Source organism: Petaurus breviceps, unplaced genomic scaffold (assembly GCF_028583685.1).
Source record: "Petaurus breviceps papuanus isolate PSGF00001 unplaced genomic scaffold, PetGlider_PUasm1.0 90723, whole genome shotgun sequence".
Classification (NCBI taxonomy): Eukaryota; Metazoa; Chordata; class Mammalia; order Diprotodontia; family Petauridae; genus Petaurus; species Petaurus breviceps.
The window spans coordinates 485146-498709 of record NW_027187323.1 but is presented as its reverse complement, the minus strand read 5'-3'; the positions used below and the strand labels follow the sequence as shown (position 1 = coordinate 498709).

The following is a 13564-nucleotide window of genomic DNA, read 5'->3' as shown; positions in this document are numbered from 1 at the left end:
GGGGGGGAAGAAGGGGGAGGGGGGAGCAGCTACTCATCCAGGCCCCTGTGCCTTCCCCAAATGGCTCCCACCAGTTCAGGACACTAGAAATGCCTGGGAGCTAGGACCTACCTGTATTTCACACTTTATCCTACAATGGTATTCTCTCCTATTCCCACTTCTCACCTAAATGCACTTCACCTATCCTCTCCACAGGGTGGGGTAAAAAGGAAGAAAAAGGACTAAATACCCCTTTTTCTGAGATTCCATCACCCACAAAGTGTCCCATTGGTGACTGGTACTGCCTAGATGGAGATACTATCCATAATACCATGAAACCCAGTTCCTAGTCCCTGCGTACTTCCACCCCTAGCCCCCAAACCAGAGCAAAAAGAGGAGAAAATGCCCAGTTCTTATAGGATGGGACGCTGGTGACTGAGAGTGACAGGAAAGGACAGAGAGGATCTTTTAGATACCTTTGGCCTCTGGGTCCAGGGATGGGGTCCCAGCTTCCCGCTGCTCCCCTGAGTCCACTGACACGCTCCTCTCCCTCTTCACCTTCCCCTTGAGTGAGCCAAAGGGAGGAACAGATGCCTGGGGGTTCTTCAGACTGGAGTTGCTGGGGGAGATCTGATTGGCCTTGGCCCCATGATTCCCTGCCCCCACACCCTTGGAGCCCAGGTTACAAGTGGGCCCTTGGCTCACATTCTGGTGCTGCGACTGAGCCCCGCCATTCCCTGTCTTGCCATGATTGGTCAGTTTATTTTCTGGGTGCATTGGCTTGGCTGGGGCTGGAGGGCCTTGGAGGGATGGTGGCAGGATGCCGGGGGCTCCTGTCCTGAGGTGGAGGTGCCTAAGAGGAGGGGAAAAAAAAGAAGGAATAGTTAATCTTGTGGGGAATTGGCTTAACCTTGGCACCCAAGTAGCCCAAGGGCCAACTCAACTGCATAGTTCCTTGTGTCCATCAAGAAAACAAAATGTCTTGAGATGGAACAAGCTAATCGGTGGCCTTAATTTACTCCAGTGACCCATTAGACTGAGGGGTGTTTCCTTTGGGCTGAGATCAGCAAAGGGCCTCCTAGTGTGAAGGGAACCAGATCCCCAAGTGCACCCACCTCAAAGTCTCAAATCCACTGGCCCCTGGATTTGCTGGTTTCTATGGCAACCCCTTCTCCCTTCCCATAAATCCTTCATACCTTCGAAAAAAGGGTTACAGCCAGTAGGCACTGATCACCTCAACCAACTCTTGAAAGGGAATTCAAACCCAGGTCCTCATGTTGACAGCCCCTCTTCCTGGAGCTTTTCCCTTTCTCCCTCAAACCCTTCATCTTCCTCCTCAACCCCTAGCACACTCCTGGTTTCCCCCAACCATCCCATCCCCTTCCCAGCCAAAGGGGTACAAGAAGATGTGGGATCACTGCTTATAGAAGTCTCCCTCAGGAAAATGGAGGAAATGACCTAGAGGGCAGGGGTCCACCATCCCAGTCCCCCAGTGGGAAACAGGCAGATCCACAGACAGGCAGGCAATCAGAAGGCAGGGGAGGGGCAGGGGTGGGATGGACAGCAAGCTTCCCAAAGCAAGAACAGCAGAGCCGAGAGCCAAGGATTCCTGCAGCCAGGGCTGTGGGCCCTTTAAGCCCCAGCCCCACTCCCCCACCAACCCCCCCCCTCCCCATCCCTCTCCCCGGAGACCTATTAATAGCCGCTGGAAAGATCACATCACGGGGAGAGGATATTTATCCCCCCTCATTCCACACCAGTTCAGATTTATTTCAGCTCGGCTGTCCTCCTGCTGCTGCTGCTGGCGGCTATAGCCGCCACTGCTTCTGCCGCCGCCTGGCCCTGTCTGCTTGCCTCTCCTGGGGAGGGGGAGGAGGCAGGTGCCCACCCGCTAGCAATATGCCCCTTAGCTAGACCGCACAAGCACTGTCTGGCACATGGTGGGGAGGGCAGTCTTTTCTCAGCCCACGCTACAGAGCTGGAGGTCTTCAGAAGAGGGCGAAGCAGGGGGATTGGGGGGGTGGGGAGGGGGCCCCACGAGAGATAGTCAGCACCAAGTGCCCATGAGACGTGGACGTTATCTGATCAGAATCACCGGCTTCCCTGAGTCCTTTGGGTTAATGCAACTAGCCTGCCTGTTCCACTGGCAAGAAAAGAGCTTGCCTCTTTCTAAGGGCTCCCCCCCCCCAACATACCCTGCAGGTAACCCAGGGGTCCTCCGGTCTCCAAGATGCTGACATTTCTCGACCCTTTGGTCATCCAAGTCCATCTCCTCTTCCCCTTCCCCAATCTGGGACATACCCACACATGTATATGTTATTCCTGTTAGCTGGGGTTGCCCCTCACAGGCTCCCATTAGCTCCTACAACCTGATAGAGCTTCAGATGTCTATACTCTATGCCCATCGGCTGAAGGCCTGATGATCTATGGAGCCAAGGAAAAGGAAATCTCCTATAAAGTGAAGAGGGAGCTGGTCAGTGGCTCCAGCAACCCAGAAGTCCCCAGGGTTACAGGAACTAGGTGAGGAGGAGCCAAAGGCAGGAAAGCCGGAGGGAGAAGGGGGTGGTCTTAATTAGGGCCACATTCACCATTATTACAATTAAAAACTTCAGCAGTCCCCACCAAGCCCCTCAGAGTGGAAGCCCCTGCCTTCAGGGAGTTTACAGTCTTAAAAAAAAATTCCCTTGAGAAGTTAACACCAGAGGCCACAAAGGCAACAGGTTGAAAGAAAAGAGCGAGGGGTTTGTAGTCAGTGGACCTGAGTTTGAATGTTGCTGTATAACCTCAGATAAATGACTTAGCCCCTCCAGGCCAGTTTCCTGTCAGTAAAATGAGGCTGGACTAGACCATCTCTTTCAGCTCTAAGTCTGTGATCCAATGATCCGTCATATTTCCTGCTATCAAGGGCTTGCTCGGCTGAACCTTGCTATATGCCCTTCAGTGATGGGGCTGAGGGCAAATAATCCCATCCCACCCCACCCCAAGCCCAAGGCCTGGTCCTGGTCCTAGCTCATCCCCAGCAGGCCTGTGCCGGCAGAGAGAGTCTTGGCCTGGCGGGGCCCCGGGGCTGCAGCTGGGCTCCTCTGGAGACCAGTAATGTTGGCTCAGATTCCTCCCCAACCGCAAGAATGCAGGAGCCTCCCCTCCCCCCCCCTCCCCCCGCCCCCTTAACCCCCCCTCATCCAGCAGAGCTAGAACCAAGAGCTGAGCTCCTGCTGTATAGAGAGACTGGCATGACTGCAGTATAATTTCTCAGGCCGCAGGCACGTGTGCATACACACATAGACACAGAGACATATACTGACAGAGACACAGAGAGAGAGAGAGATCCTCCAGAGACAGACCCACACATGGCATCAGGAGACTACCAGATCTAGACAGACACAGGGGCACACATGGGAACAGAAACAGAGCCAGCCCAGGGTCAGACAGAGCTCCACCAACACAAATGAGCAGGAAACTAATCTATGGGGCTAGAAGTCCGCCAGCAGACAGAAAAGTCAATGGTTTAGGGATACAGATGAATCCATATTAAAGAAATAGAGGGGGGGGAACTTCAATCCAGGCACATGAAGATGCACACAGTCACAAAAATGTGGCACACAAGGCTTCCATTTCTCAGGCCCCTGGGTTCTCTCCCCTAATACTCTGAGGCCCCAGGAAAAAGGAGACCACTTAGGCATACACCTCTCAATGGCCTTCAAGCAGGTTAGTGGGAGGAGACACGGGAAGACCCTCCCTTTCCTTAAAAGGCTGAGTCCAGACCATAGGTCACCACCCCAAGAAAGACACCCTCAAAACATGCTCAACTACTTTCTAGGGGAGTCTCTTTCCAGAGTTCAAAATCAGGTGCTTTGAGGCTTGAAGAGATGATCCTAACTTCCAAAAATCGAACTATTAATTCAGTAGCTGCTATGGGCCAGGCTCTGTGCTAGAATCAAAGGTGGGACCAGGGGTTCATATGAAACTGTCCACCATCCAAATCACAGATACCAAATCTATGGTATCACTTCCAGTTCTCACATTCGAGGAGAACATTAGAGAACACCAGTCCCCTTACTTTACAGAAGAGGAAACTATAGCCAGATTAGGAGAATGACTTGCTACTGCCATACCTCAAGTTAGATGCAAAACCTTCCCAGGAAGCCAGGTCTGTGGACTCCTAACCCAGCCCCACACTGCCCTCCTGGAGGATGTCTTCAGGAAAGAGCACCCTGCTTTATTCTGTTCCCCCTATCGTGTGTCACAAAAGACCCCTCCCCCCCACAGATTCTCTTCACTACCACTACCCACCTCAGGCCTCGAAAATAGGAAAAGGGGCTGAGGAAGACATTAGATTAATAGCTGGAATTCATGCTATCTGCAAGAGGCACATCCCCTTCCTCACACCAATAGTACCTGGTTAACCACCATAATCTCTGCATAAGAATGCCATTCAGTGCCCAATGACTAGGACCTCCAAGACTATGGATGAGAAAACTGAGCTACCGGGATATCTAACTGATGGAAAATTGTTCCCCTCACCCTGTACCCAGCCAACCAACAAATAAAAAATAGACAGAGGAGCTGAGAAGCTAGGAGTGCTCTCCAAACCCTTCCTGAGCCCTTCCAGACAAAGCCCAAAGGTGTAGCCCCAGCCCCCTCTTTCCAAGCTCTACCCTCCCTCCTCCTCCTCCTCACCTCCACCCGGTCATCAGGCAAGTTGATTCAAGAGCAGATGAGTCAGACCTTTTCTGTCTCCCCTCCCCTTCCCTTCTTTGCCCTCTCCAGGAGCCCATCCCCTCCCCTTCAGGCTCCCAGGGTCCACCCACCCCAACCCCAACACACAGGGTGAGCAATGAGGCAACGAGGAGCTCTAGCCCAACCACCATGGGTCAAGTTCTGAGCCCAGTTGTCTAAGTGGGGAGACTTCAACTCCAGTGCCTAAGAGGTCAGAAGCCTCTTCCATAGGTGAGGAGAGAGGAGAAAGGCTCAGATGTCCTAGGAAGAGAAGCATTGCCTCAGCAGGGGGGAAGGGAGCCAATATGTGTACATACACTGGGTGCAGGTGTGAGTCACCTGCGCAGAGGGAAAGACTCATATCCACTAGAGGAAAAAGGCAGAGGAGTGGAGAGAAAGACAACAAGAAATAGTGAGGTTATCTCCCTTTCCATAAACTCATGAGAATCGGAGAGGAGAGATCTCCTCCCAATGTGTTATAGCTAGCCCAGTGTCTGGAAACTCATCATGGCTGATTAGTCAAAGTATGATGCCAGGGAAGCCTGTGAATGCCAATGAATTTGAAGTCCAAAGACCTGAGTTCAAAATTTGGCCAAGTCCCTTAACTTCTTTCTCTGATCCATAACTCTCTCATTTAAAAGGTGAGAAACTAGAATCTAGCTACTAGATAACAAATAGCTCCAAGTATTCACTCTGGCTGTCCCCCAGGCCTGGAATGCTCTCACTCCTCCACCCCAACTACTGACCTCCCCAGCTTCCTTCAAGTCCCAACTAAAGTCCCACCTTCTACAGGAAGCCTTCCCCAACCCCTCTTAATTCTGGTGCCTTCCCTCAGTTCAGGTTTTCTACTTATCCATTCTATAGCTTGTGTGTGTGTGCGTGTCTGCATGTATCTCTGTGTCTGTATGTGTGTGTGTGTTTGCATGTAGGTAAGGACTGTCTTTTTCCTCTTTTTGTATCCCCAGAGCTTAGCATGGTGCCTGGAACATAGTAGCCACTTAATAAATGTATGTTGAATTAGTGGTTAAAGTCAGCTCTGTTTTTGTGATCCTATGAAAATCATCCTGCCCATTTGCCCTATTAGGTGGCAAGATGACCACTGGATACAGCTGCTGTGCCCTTCCCCCATCCTTCACTGACTATCTAGCAAATTTTTTCTTTTTTCTTTTGAGGGCAATTGGGGTTAAGTGACTTGCCCAAGGTCACATGGCTAGTTTTTGTGTTAAATGTCTGAACTAAGGTCCTCCTGACTCCAGGGCTGGTGCTCTATTCACTGTGCCACCTAGCTGCCCCTACCCAACTTTTTTCTAAGGACAGATATGAGTTGCAAGGATCGTTCTAGGCAGCTCCATGTGGTAAATAGAGTGCTGGACTTGGAGGCAGGGAGAACTGAATATGAATACCATACTAGCTGTGTGGCCCTGAGCAAGTCACTTCACTCCTCTCAGCTTCAGTTTCAACTTTCTGTAAAATGGGGATAATGATAGCACCTTTCTCACAAGGATCAAAAGAGCTAATATACATAAAGTGATTTGCCAGACTTAAAGTATTATATAATTGCTATTATCCCCATATATTGTTATTATAATTTATTATATTCAGCCTCCTTCCCAGGTCCTGTTCAAGAATAAACCAAAAAAACTTAGAGCAGAAATTTTTTGCCTTTTTCGGGTCACAACATGAAAAAGCCCTTTGGTAGTCCGGTGAAGTCTACAGACCCCTTCTCAGAATGTTTTTTAAATTCACAAAATGAAATACATACGATTACAAACAAAGCAAAAGTTAGTGAAAATTAAGTTGTAATTTCTTTTCTAAGTTTACCGAATCCCTGAAATCCAGTCACAGGTTGGTGGTCCTCAGGTTAAAAGCTCTTTAATGACAGGGATGAAATCAGGTCCCAAGACAATGCACCCAGGTGTCCCCTGGTATAGAACACTAGTGGGGAGGAGAGGTCAGCCTGATGGGAATGGGGAGCAGCCACCGACAATGGACTCCAGAAAGTTGCTGCCCTAGCAAACAGTGGCTGCCAGGCACAACAGACCCCCCCAAGAGAGCCAGGACTCCTGGGTCTTTGCTCCATCCCTGGGGCTGCTGAGCAGTCCCATGAAAGCCCCAAAGCAGGAGGTCACTTCCTCTTCCTGAGCAGGTGATGACTCAGACAGGGGGTGGGGAGGTCAAAGGACAATTAGCACAGCAGGAAACTCCGCTGGGGGGGCCTGGCTTGCTGTTCTGGGACCCAGGAACCTCTGCCTGGGGACTTCCAGGCTCTGGGGGCCTTCCCCTTCTCCCACTTCCCGGCATCACTCCCTTCTTACACCTAAAGAAAGCCATTCAAACGAGGGCTGTTTCCATGGGAAGGCCCAGTGCTCTTGACCATGAGGGGCAAAGCTAAGCTGTTTCGAGGGTCCCAGATGGGACATGGAAATTCCTCCTTAGTCAGGGTACTTTTAGCCAGGAGGCTGGGGAAGAAGTGGTCAGGGGAAGTTCCCCAGCTGCCCCAGCCACCAATACCCACTAACCATTCAGAAGGCCTGGAGTGAACTTGGGAGTGCCTTGAAGTCACCTCCCCACCCCCTCCAGCCAGACTTAGTACAGCCAGAAACTTGGGGGCCCAGGGATACCCCCTGGGCCATCAGGGATTCCCCAATACTGAAGGAATACAGTCACAGCTTCCTCCTTTTCCCAAGGACCCTCAAAAGCCGCTGTCCAAATCCCTGCTAGCTCTCTCCTAAGGAGCTTGGTAAGGGAAAGGGTGGGGGTGGGGAAGGGGACTGGGACGGGACAAGGAAACAAGACAAGGCAGGAAACCCAGGGGGAGCCGGGTACAGCGGGCACTTGGGGCCAGGCACAAACAACCAACACAGGAAACCACAGCCCACCCCCGCCCACCCCACCCGCCCAAAGGCTCTGGGACGGGGAGCTGGAGGAGCCTGGTAACCCAACCTGAGACAGGGGGCCTAGGGCTGGGGGGAGGGGCTGGCTGGGCCAAGGGAGACCATGGGAGACCAAAAGCTCCTTCCTGTTCCTCCCAATGATGAGGTCTAAGGTAGCTGACTATGTGCCTGGGCTCCAGCCTTCCCACCACCTTTGGGTGAGTGGAGGGGGCAGAATAGGGGGGAAAGGGGAAGGAGGGAGGAGGATTTCCTCCAGCCTAGGGGTGGGGAAAGGGGTGAGCAGAAATGGCACTGTCCCTTTAAATCCACCGAAATCCTTAGCTAGGCCCAGCCCAGCTCTGGTTACACAGGAAGGAAGGAGCTCAAGATCCAGTAGGGCAGGCAGTGGTAGTTGGAATGAATGCCCCAACCACCCAAATATATCTGGCCCCCACCCGAGTGCCCCACTGGCACTTCCTGCCCTTGGCACCTTTGCCAAGATAGTGGTGGGGTGGGGAGGTGACAACTGCCCCCTGCCCTCCACAGGAGCTCCCTATTCTAGAGCAGAAGGAAATGTCCTGGGGAATGGGGGAAATGGCGTGAACTGGCTCCCCCAGCCCTGCTATTCAGAGGGCAAATGAGGAAGGCCAAGTGGCTTCTTCTGGGATGAATGCTAAGGTGATGCAGGGACAGGTAGCACCATTAACTCAGATTCCTAGAAAAGTAAGTGGAGGAAAAAGTAGAGACAGTTCCCCTTGCCTCTCCTTCCCAATTCCTAGTCCCCAAAGGGTTAAGCTTGCCCTGGTTTTGGGATGGGGGGGATGGCCAAGAAGCCTCCTTCAAGCTGCTTGCCTGCTTGGAACAATGGAGCCATTGTGGGAAGAGAGGAGTTCGGGTAGACCGCTGGCATGGGCTGCCTGCCACGGGCCGGAATCTAACCCAACACCCGCTCTTTCCCCAGGTACTACCCAAGATGGGTAAGCCCCCCAGTGATGCCCTGCCAGCACTAATGGTCTACCTCTCCTACCACATCCCAGACCCAGGGCATCTAGGGTTCCCATAGAGGCCTGCATGTCCTCACACACTTTGTCATCCAGACTGTCATGCCCCCTTATAGAAGGTGAGGGGCATATGGGCTGGTACAGGCAGAGCTGAGCAGGTTGGAGGCCTGGGTCTTTTCTATAAGAAAGACAGAAAAACTAGCAATGTCTCGTCCTAGAAAACTGAAGTTAGGGATTCAAGGTCCACAGACCCTAATGCCCATCTTTCTCCCAACTCTGCCCACTTCAGCAGCCTCACATTACGTGCCCTTCCTAAACTCCCAGGAAGGGAAACATCTCCTAGGAAGGTGGGCCAGAAGCCCATCTCTTACAGCTGTACCTTAGCCGATAAGGGTTTTCCTCATTTCTTCCTACCACATGCCATCTTTCCTGGTCAGCTCCTCAAAGCTGAATGCTAACCCCTTCTGTACCTCTCCTTCTGCACAGATACTGTTGTTATCAGTGGTCCTTGGCCTCCAAGGATTTTCCATATTCTCCAGACCTAATCATGAACATCCCTTTTTCTCCCCCTTAGTACACCTGAGAAAGGTTGGGATTTCCAAAAGAATTACTAGTCCCAAAATATAACACCAAATGACTCACAAAGCACAAAAATATTGAGCTCTAGAATGCAGGCATCCTATCATGATGGTGACATGGAAAAGAATGCAAGGATTTGGGGTGGGAGAACCTAACTTCAAATTCCATCTGGTCTCTTGATACCTGTATAACCTTGGACCAATCACTTAAGTTTTCTGGGCTTAAGGTTCCTCATCTAGATAAAGGGGGGGGGTTTGGAACAGATAGCTATTAAGGCCCCTCCATCTATAGAGCTATGATCCTGTACCTTTAACCCAGTTGTCAGTAGTAGGTACTTTTCTGGGCTAGCCAATCTCTCCCATCTGCCCAATATTGGGGCTGACCCCGCCAGCAGCATCTGAAGTCAGTTTTCTTCACAGCTGACTTCCAGTGACAGGATTCAGGGTGCCTGGCACTCAAACACTATGGGAGTCTGACACACTGGGGCCGCTGTTAGGGCCTAACACCTTTCCTGACATACTCAGGCTCCCATCAAAGGACTAAAATGTGTAGAACCTACGCAGTTCTACTACCCAGGCAGTAATGAGTTACCTGTGAAATGTATTGGAAGGCATGGCTTACATCATGATGATGACAACAGCTAATACTTAAATAGACTTACTATGTTCCAGGCACTATGCTAAGCAGTTTACAATTACATCTCATTTGATCCTCACAACCACCCTGGGATGTAGAAGGCTATTATCTTCATTTTAGAGATGAGGAAACTGGGGCAGAGGTTAGGTGACTTGCCCAGGGTCACACAGCTAGTCAGTGTCTGAGGCTGGATTCTAGGTCTAGCACTCTATCCACTGCACTGCCCAGCTACCTATAAATATATGAAAGAGAATGGGGAAGGCGGCTAGATGGCACAGTGAACAGAGCGCCAGCCCTGGAGTCAGGAGGAACTGAGTTCAAACTAACCATGTGACCTCGGGCAAGTCTCCTAACCCTAATTGCCCTCCAAAAAGCAAAAAAAAAAAAAAAGAAAGAAAAAGGATGGGGAGACACACACACAAGCCAGGTCTTTAGCATAACAGCCATTCACAATTATGTAGCATTTTAAGGTTAAAGTAAGTCACTATCTCACAACCACCCTGTGAGATATTGCAGGTAAGAGTCCCACCTCACAGTGGAGAAACTAGGCTCAGAGAGGTTCAGTAACTTGCCCAGGGTCACACAGCTACCTGGCAGGATCAGAACTCTGGTCTTCTGAGTCCAGGAACAATTTGCTGATTCCACTGAATCTCTATGGTTGCAGATCGTAAAGGGTCCTTTCTCAAAGGCTCACACCCTCCACTTTGCGTTATGACTGCCTATACTTCTTTAGTTATTATCATGGCCACTTAATACTCCCCTGCCACTAAGCCAATGTCTGCCATTTGGGTGGCTCTCATTAATCTCCTGTGTCAGATTCTCTGCCATCTTCACTACAGCTTCTTCTTAAAAAGTTCTGGGTGGCAAGAAATTGCTCTCTGCAGCTCTTTTCATGCTTCCTCTGCCCCTCTGAGTAAGGTGGCTGAGGGGGCTCCACCCTCTCTGCCTTCCCCAGGTCTCACTCAGTCTTAGAGAAAAGATTGTGGCCTGAGGGAGTTTTGGTGGGAAAGGTAGAAGAAGAGAGAGCTGGGACCGGGTATCTAGGGGGAAAGACCTGGCCTCCCCTAACCAGGGAACCCTGTATATTTCAGGGTGGCTCCAGCCAGCCCCCCAAGGGTTAATGAGGTCCTATAAATAAACTGCTCCAGGGTTGATGATGATATGAACCCTCTAGCCATCTGTTCCCATTTTCTCCCGCTAACATTGGAACATCTGAAACCAGCCCCAGTGCCCCAGCCGGCTACCAAAAATAGCCCTAGCCTGCCCGGTGAGAAAGCCTTGGGAGACAGGCACAGATGAGCATGACCAGCCCAGCAGGGAGCAGTGGTCAGTAGGAGGCAAGCCAAGCCCCTGGCACCAAGCCACACCTGTGTCCACTCTCACTCTCACCCCTTAATGCCTTAGGGTTAGGGGAACCCCATGATCAGGTAAATAGCTTGCCCTCTCTGCCTTCCAGGCTAACTGGTGGAGTCAGGCCACTCTCATGACATCTGGCCCGAGAGGGCAAGGGCAGGGTCTAGTCTTGGACAGCAGATCCAGGTGTCCTGGCATCCCAGGCGTTTCCGCCACATCCTAATCAGCTTAATCCTGAAATAGGGACACCAAGTCCTAGGAATGGGGGAGGGGCTTGGAGCTCCAAGGCCAGACCACCTGTCTCAGCCTAGCTCACCTCACCTTGATTAACCCACCCTCCTGGGCCCCAAAAGCACAGCACAACCCTAGAGGAATCCAGAAACCCAGAGAGAACAGAATCTCAGGATCTGGAACTGGAAGAAGTCATAGACACAGTGTACTTCAACACTTCCATTTTATGGCTGAAGAAAACTGAGTCTCGGAATGGTTGGAGGAATGACTTGCCCAAGGCTACATGAGAGCTACATGACTCCAAATCTGGCTCTTTCCACATACTTGACCACTTACAAAGCACTTTACATTTAGCTGAGGGAGCATTATTTTGTTTGATCCTTAACAATATCCTAATAAGGCAGATATTATTATCATTCTTATCCCCATTTTGCAGAACAGAAAATGGACTCAGAGATTAATCAAACAATCAATAAACGTTTATTAAGCGCCTACTATGGCTGGGACTGTGTTAGGATTAAGTGTGATGTCAAGCCTGGGATTTGAACTGAGGTTTAGGCTCACAAGTTTCAATTCTCTTCCCACTACAATCCTGTAAACTTCATAGAAAGTCCCAGCCCCAGCCCCATCTAGTCCTTGCCAGAGGCCCTTCTCTTCACTCTCCTTCCACCTCCAATACCATTTGGAGTTCTGGGAGCTATGCCGGAGTTCAGTCAGTTTTCTTCCTATCCCAGGGTCCCAACTTTTATTCACTCACTTGAACCAATGCTTTTCCCCACCGCCCTAAACGTTACCCCTGGGCATTAAGTGGTGACTGTGTGGACATTGTCCAGATTTTCCCTGCCAGTGGCAGGTACCCAGTCATAATCATCTTGGGCTTCACCAAGGAAATTGAGGACTGGGAGGAGTCCCCAGATCCCTCACTCAGTGCTTCTCCAGAGCAGTGCCTAGGTTGAGTTTTATACAGATAGGTTGGAGGAGTTGTCAATCAGTGCCCTAGAATGTGTTAAGTCTCAGTTCCTGGAAAAGGGACAGTGACCTAACAGTTCCTAACTGCTACCATCTCTCCTTCCACCCCACCTCCCACCCTTCCAGGAACAGAGAACCATTGGGCTAGAAGGGACTTTACAGATCATCTATCCAACCTACTCACTTTAGAAATGACAAAACACTCAGAAAAGTGAGTTGACTTGCCCAAGGTCACACAGCTGTATGGTGGCAGAGCCAGGTCTAATAATAACTCCCACTTCTCTAATTATTTAAGATTTACAAGTCCTTTCCCCCACAACAACCCTCTAAAGTAGCATCTATTTTACAATGAGGAGACTGAGGATCAGAGAGGACTTGTCTATGGTCAATAACAGCTACTAAATACCCTTGCTATATTCAACTTGAGACTTCCCAATTTCAAGCCCATCATTTCCTTTCACTTCCCCAGGTTACCTGTCTCAGGTTTAAGGTCATGCATGACTATACAGACCACACTTCCCAGAACAGCCTTGGGGGAAGCCGAGAAGGGCAGGATGTATCAGCAGGTAGGAATGGGGGCCATGTACTTTAGATTTTCTGGGACAATTCTGAATCTGAGTAATGTAAAGAGATCTTTTAATGAATCTTTGCAAAAAGAATGTCTTTTGTCAAACCATACATCCACAATTTTTGGTCCAAGCCAAAAGTCAATGTAGAAAACAGTACAGTACAGTAGAGTCCTAACTCAAGAAGCAGGAGCTGAGTTCAAAGCCCAGCTCTTACTTTAGTCAACTTAACCTCACTACAATTCAGTTTCCTTAATGGTCAAAAGTGTTGGGCGGGGGAGGGTGTTGAACCACATGGCCTTTGAGGTCCCTCTGGCTCTCATACCTGCTCCTATGAGGAACCAGGAACTTAAGAAAAGTTTTTCAAAAACATTAACTAAGGCCACCCTGAAGAATGCTATGCTACATTAGGAAGGGATGTTACAGGACAAGATTTCGGGCCTTTTGGGATTCTGGCCACTCCCAGCATTTGATAATAATGATGTTACCAAGCACAGTGGTGAGAAAACTGAGGCCTGAGAGAGAGAGAGAGAGAGAGAGAGAGAGAGAGAGAGAGAGAGAGAGAGAGAGAGAGAGAGAGAGAGAGAGAGAGAGAGGGGGAGAGAGAGAGAGAGAGAGAGAGAGAGAGAGAGAGAGAGAGAGAGAGAGAGAGAGAGAG

The 13564-nt window shown here is 50.3% G+C and overlaps 1 protein-coding gene across 1 annotated transcript in view; it reads right to left on the bottom strand.

Moving 5' to 3' along the window:
- BCL9L (BCL9 like) overlaps positions 1 to 13564 on the bottom strand; it is a 34647-nt gene that overhangs the window by 11810 nt on the left and 9273 nt on the right. The window contains 1 exon segment of the mRNA XM_069066638.1: positions 451 to 832. Within this exon segment, the coding sequence (XP_068922739.1) occupies positions 451 to 756 (306 nt within the window). The 5' untranslated portion in view covers positions 757 to 832.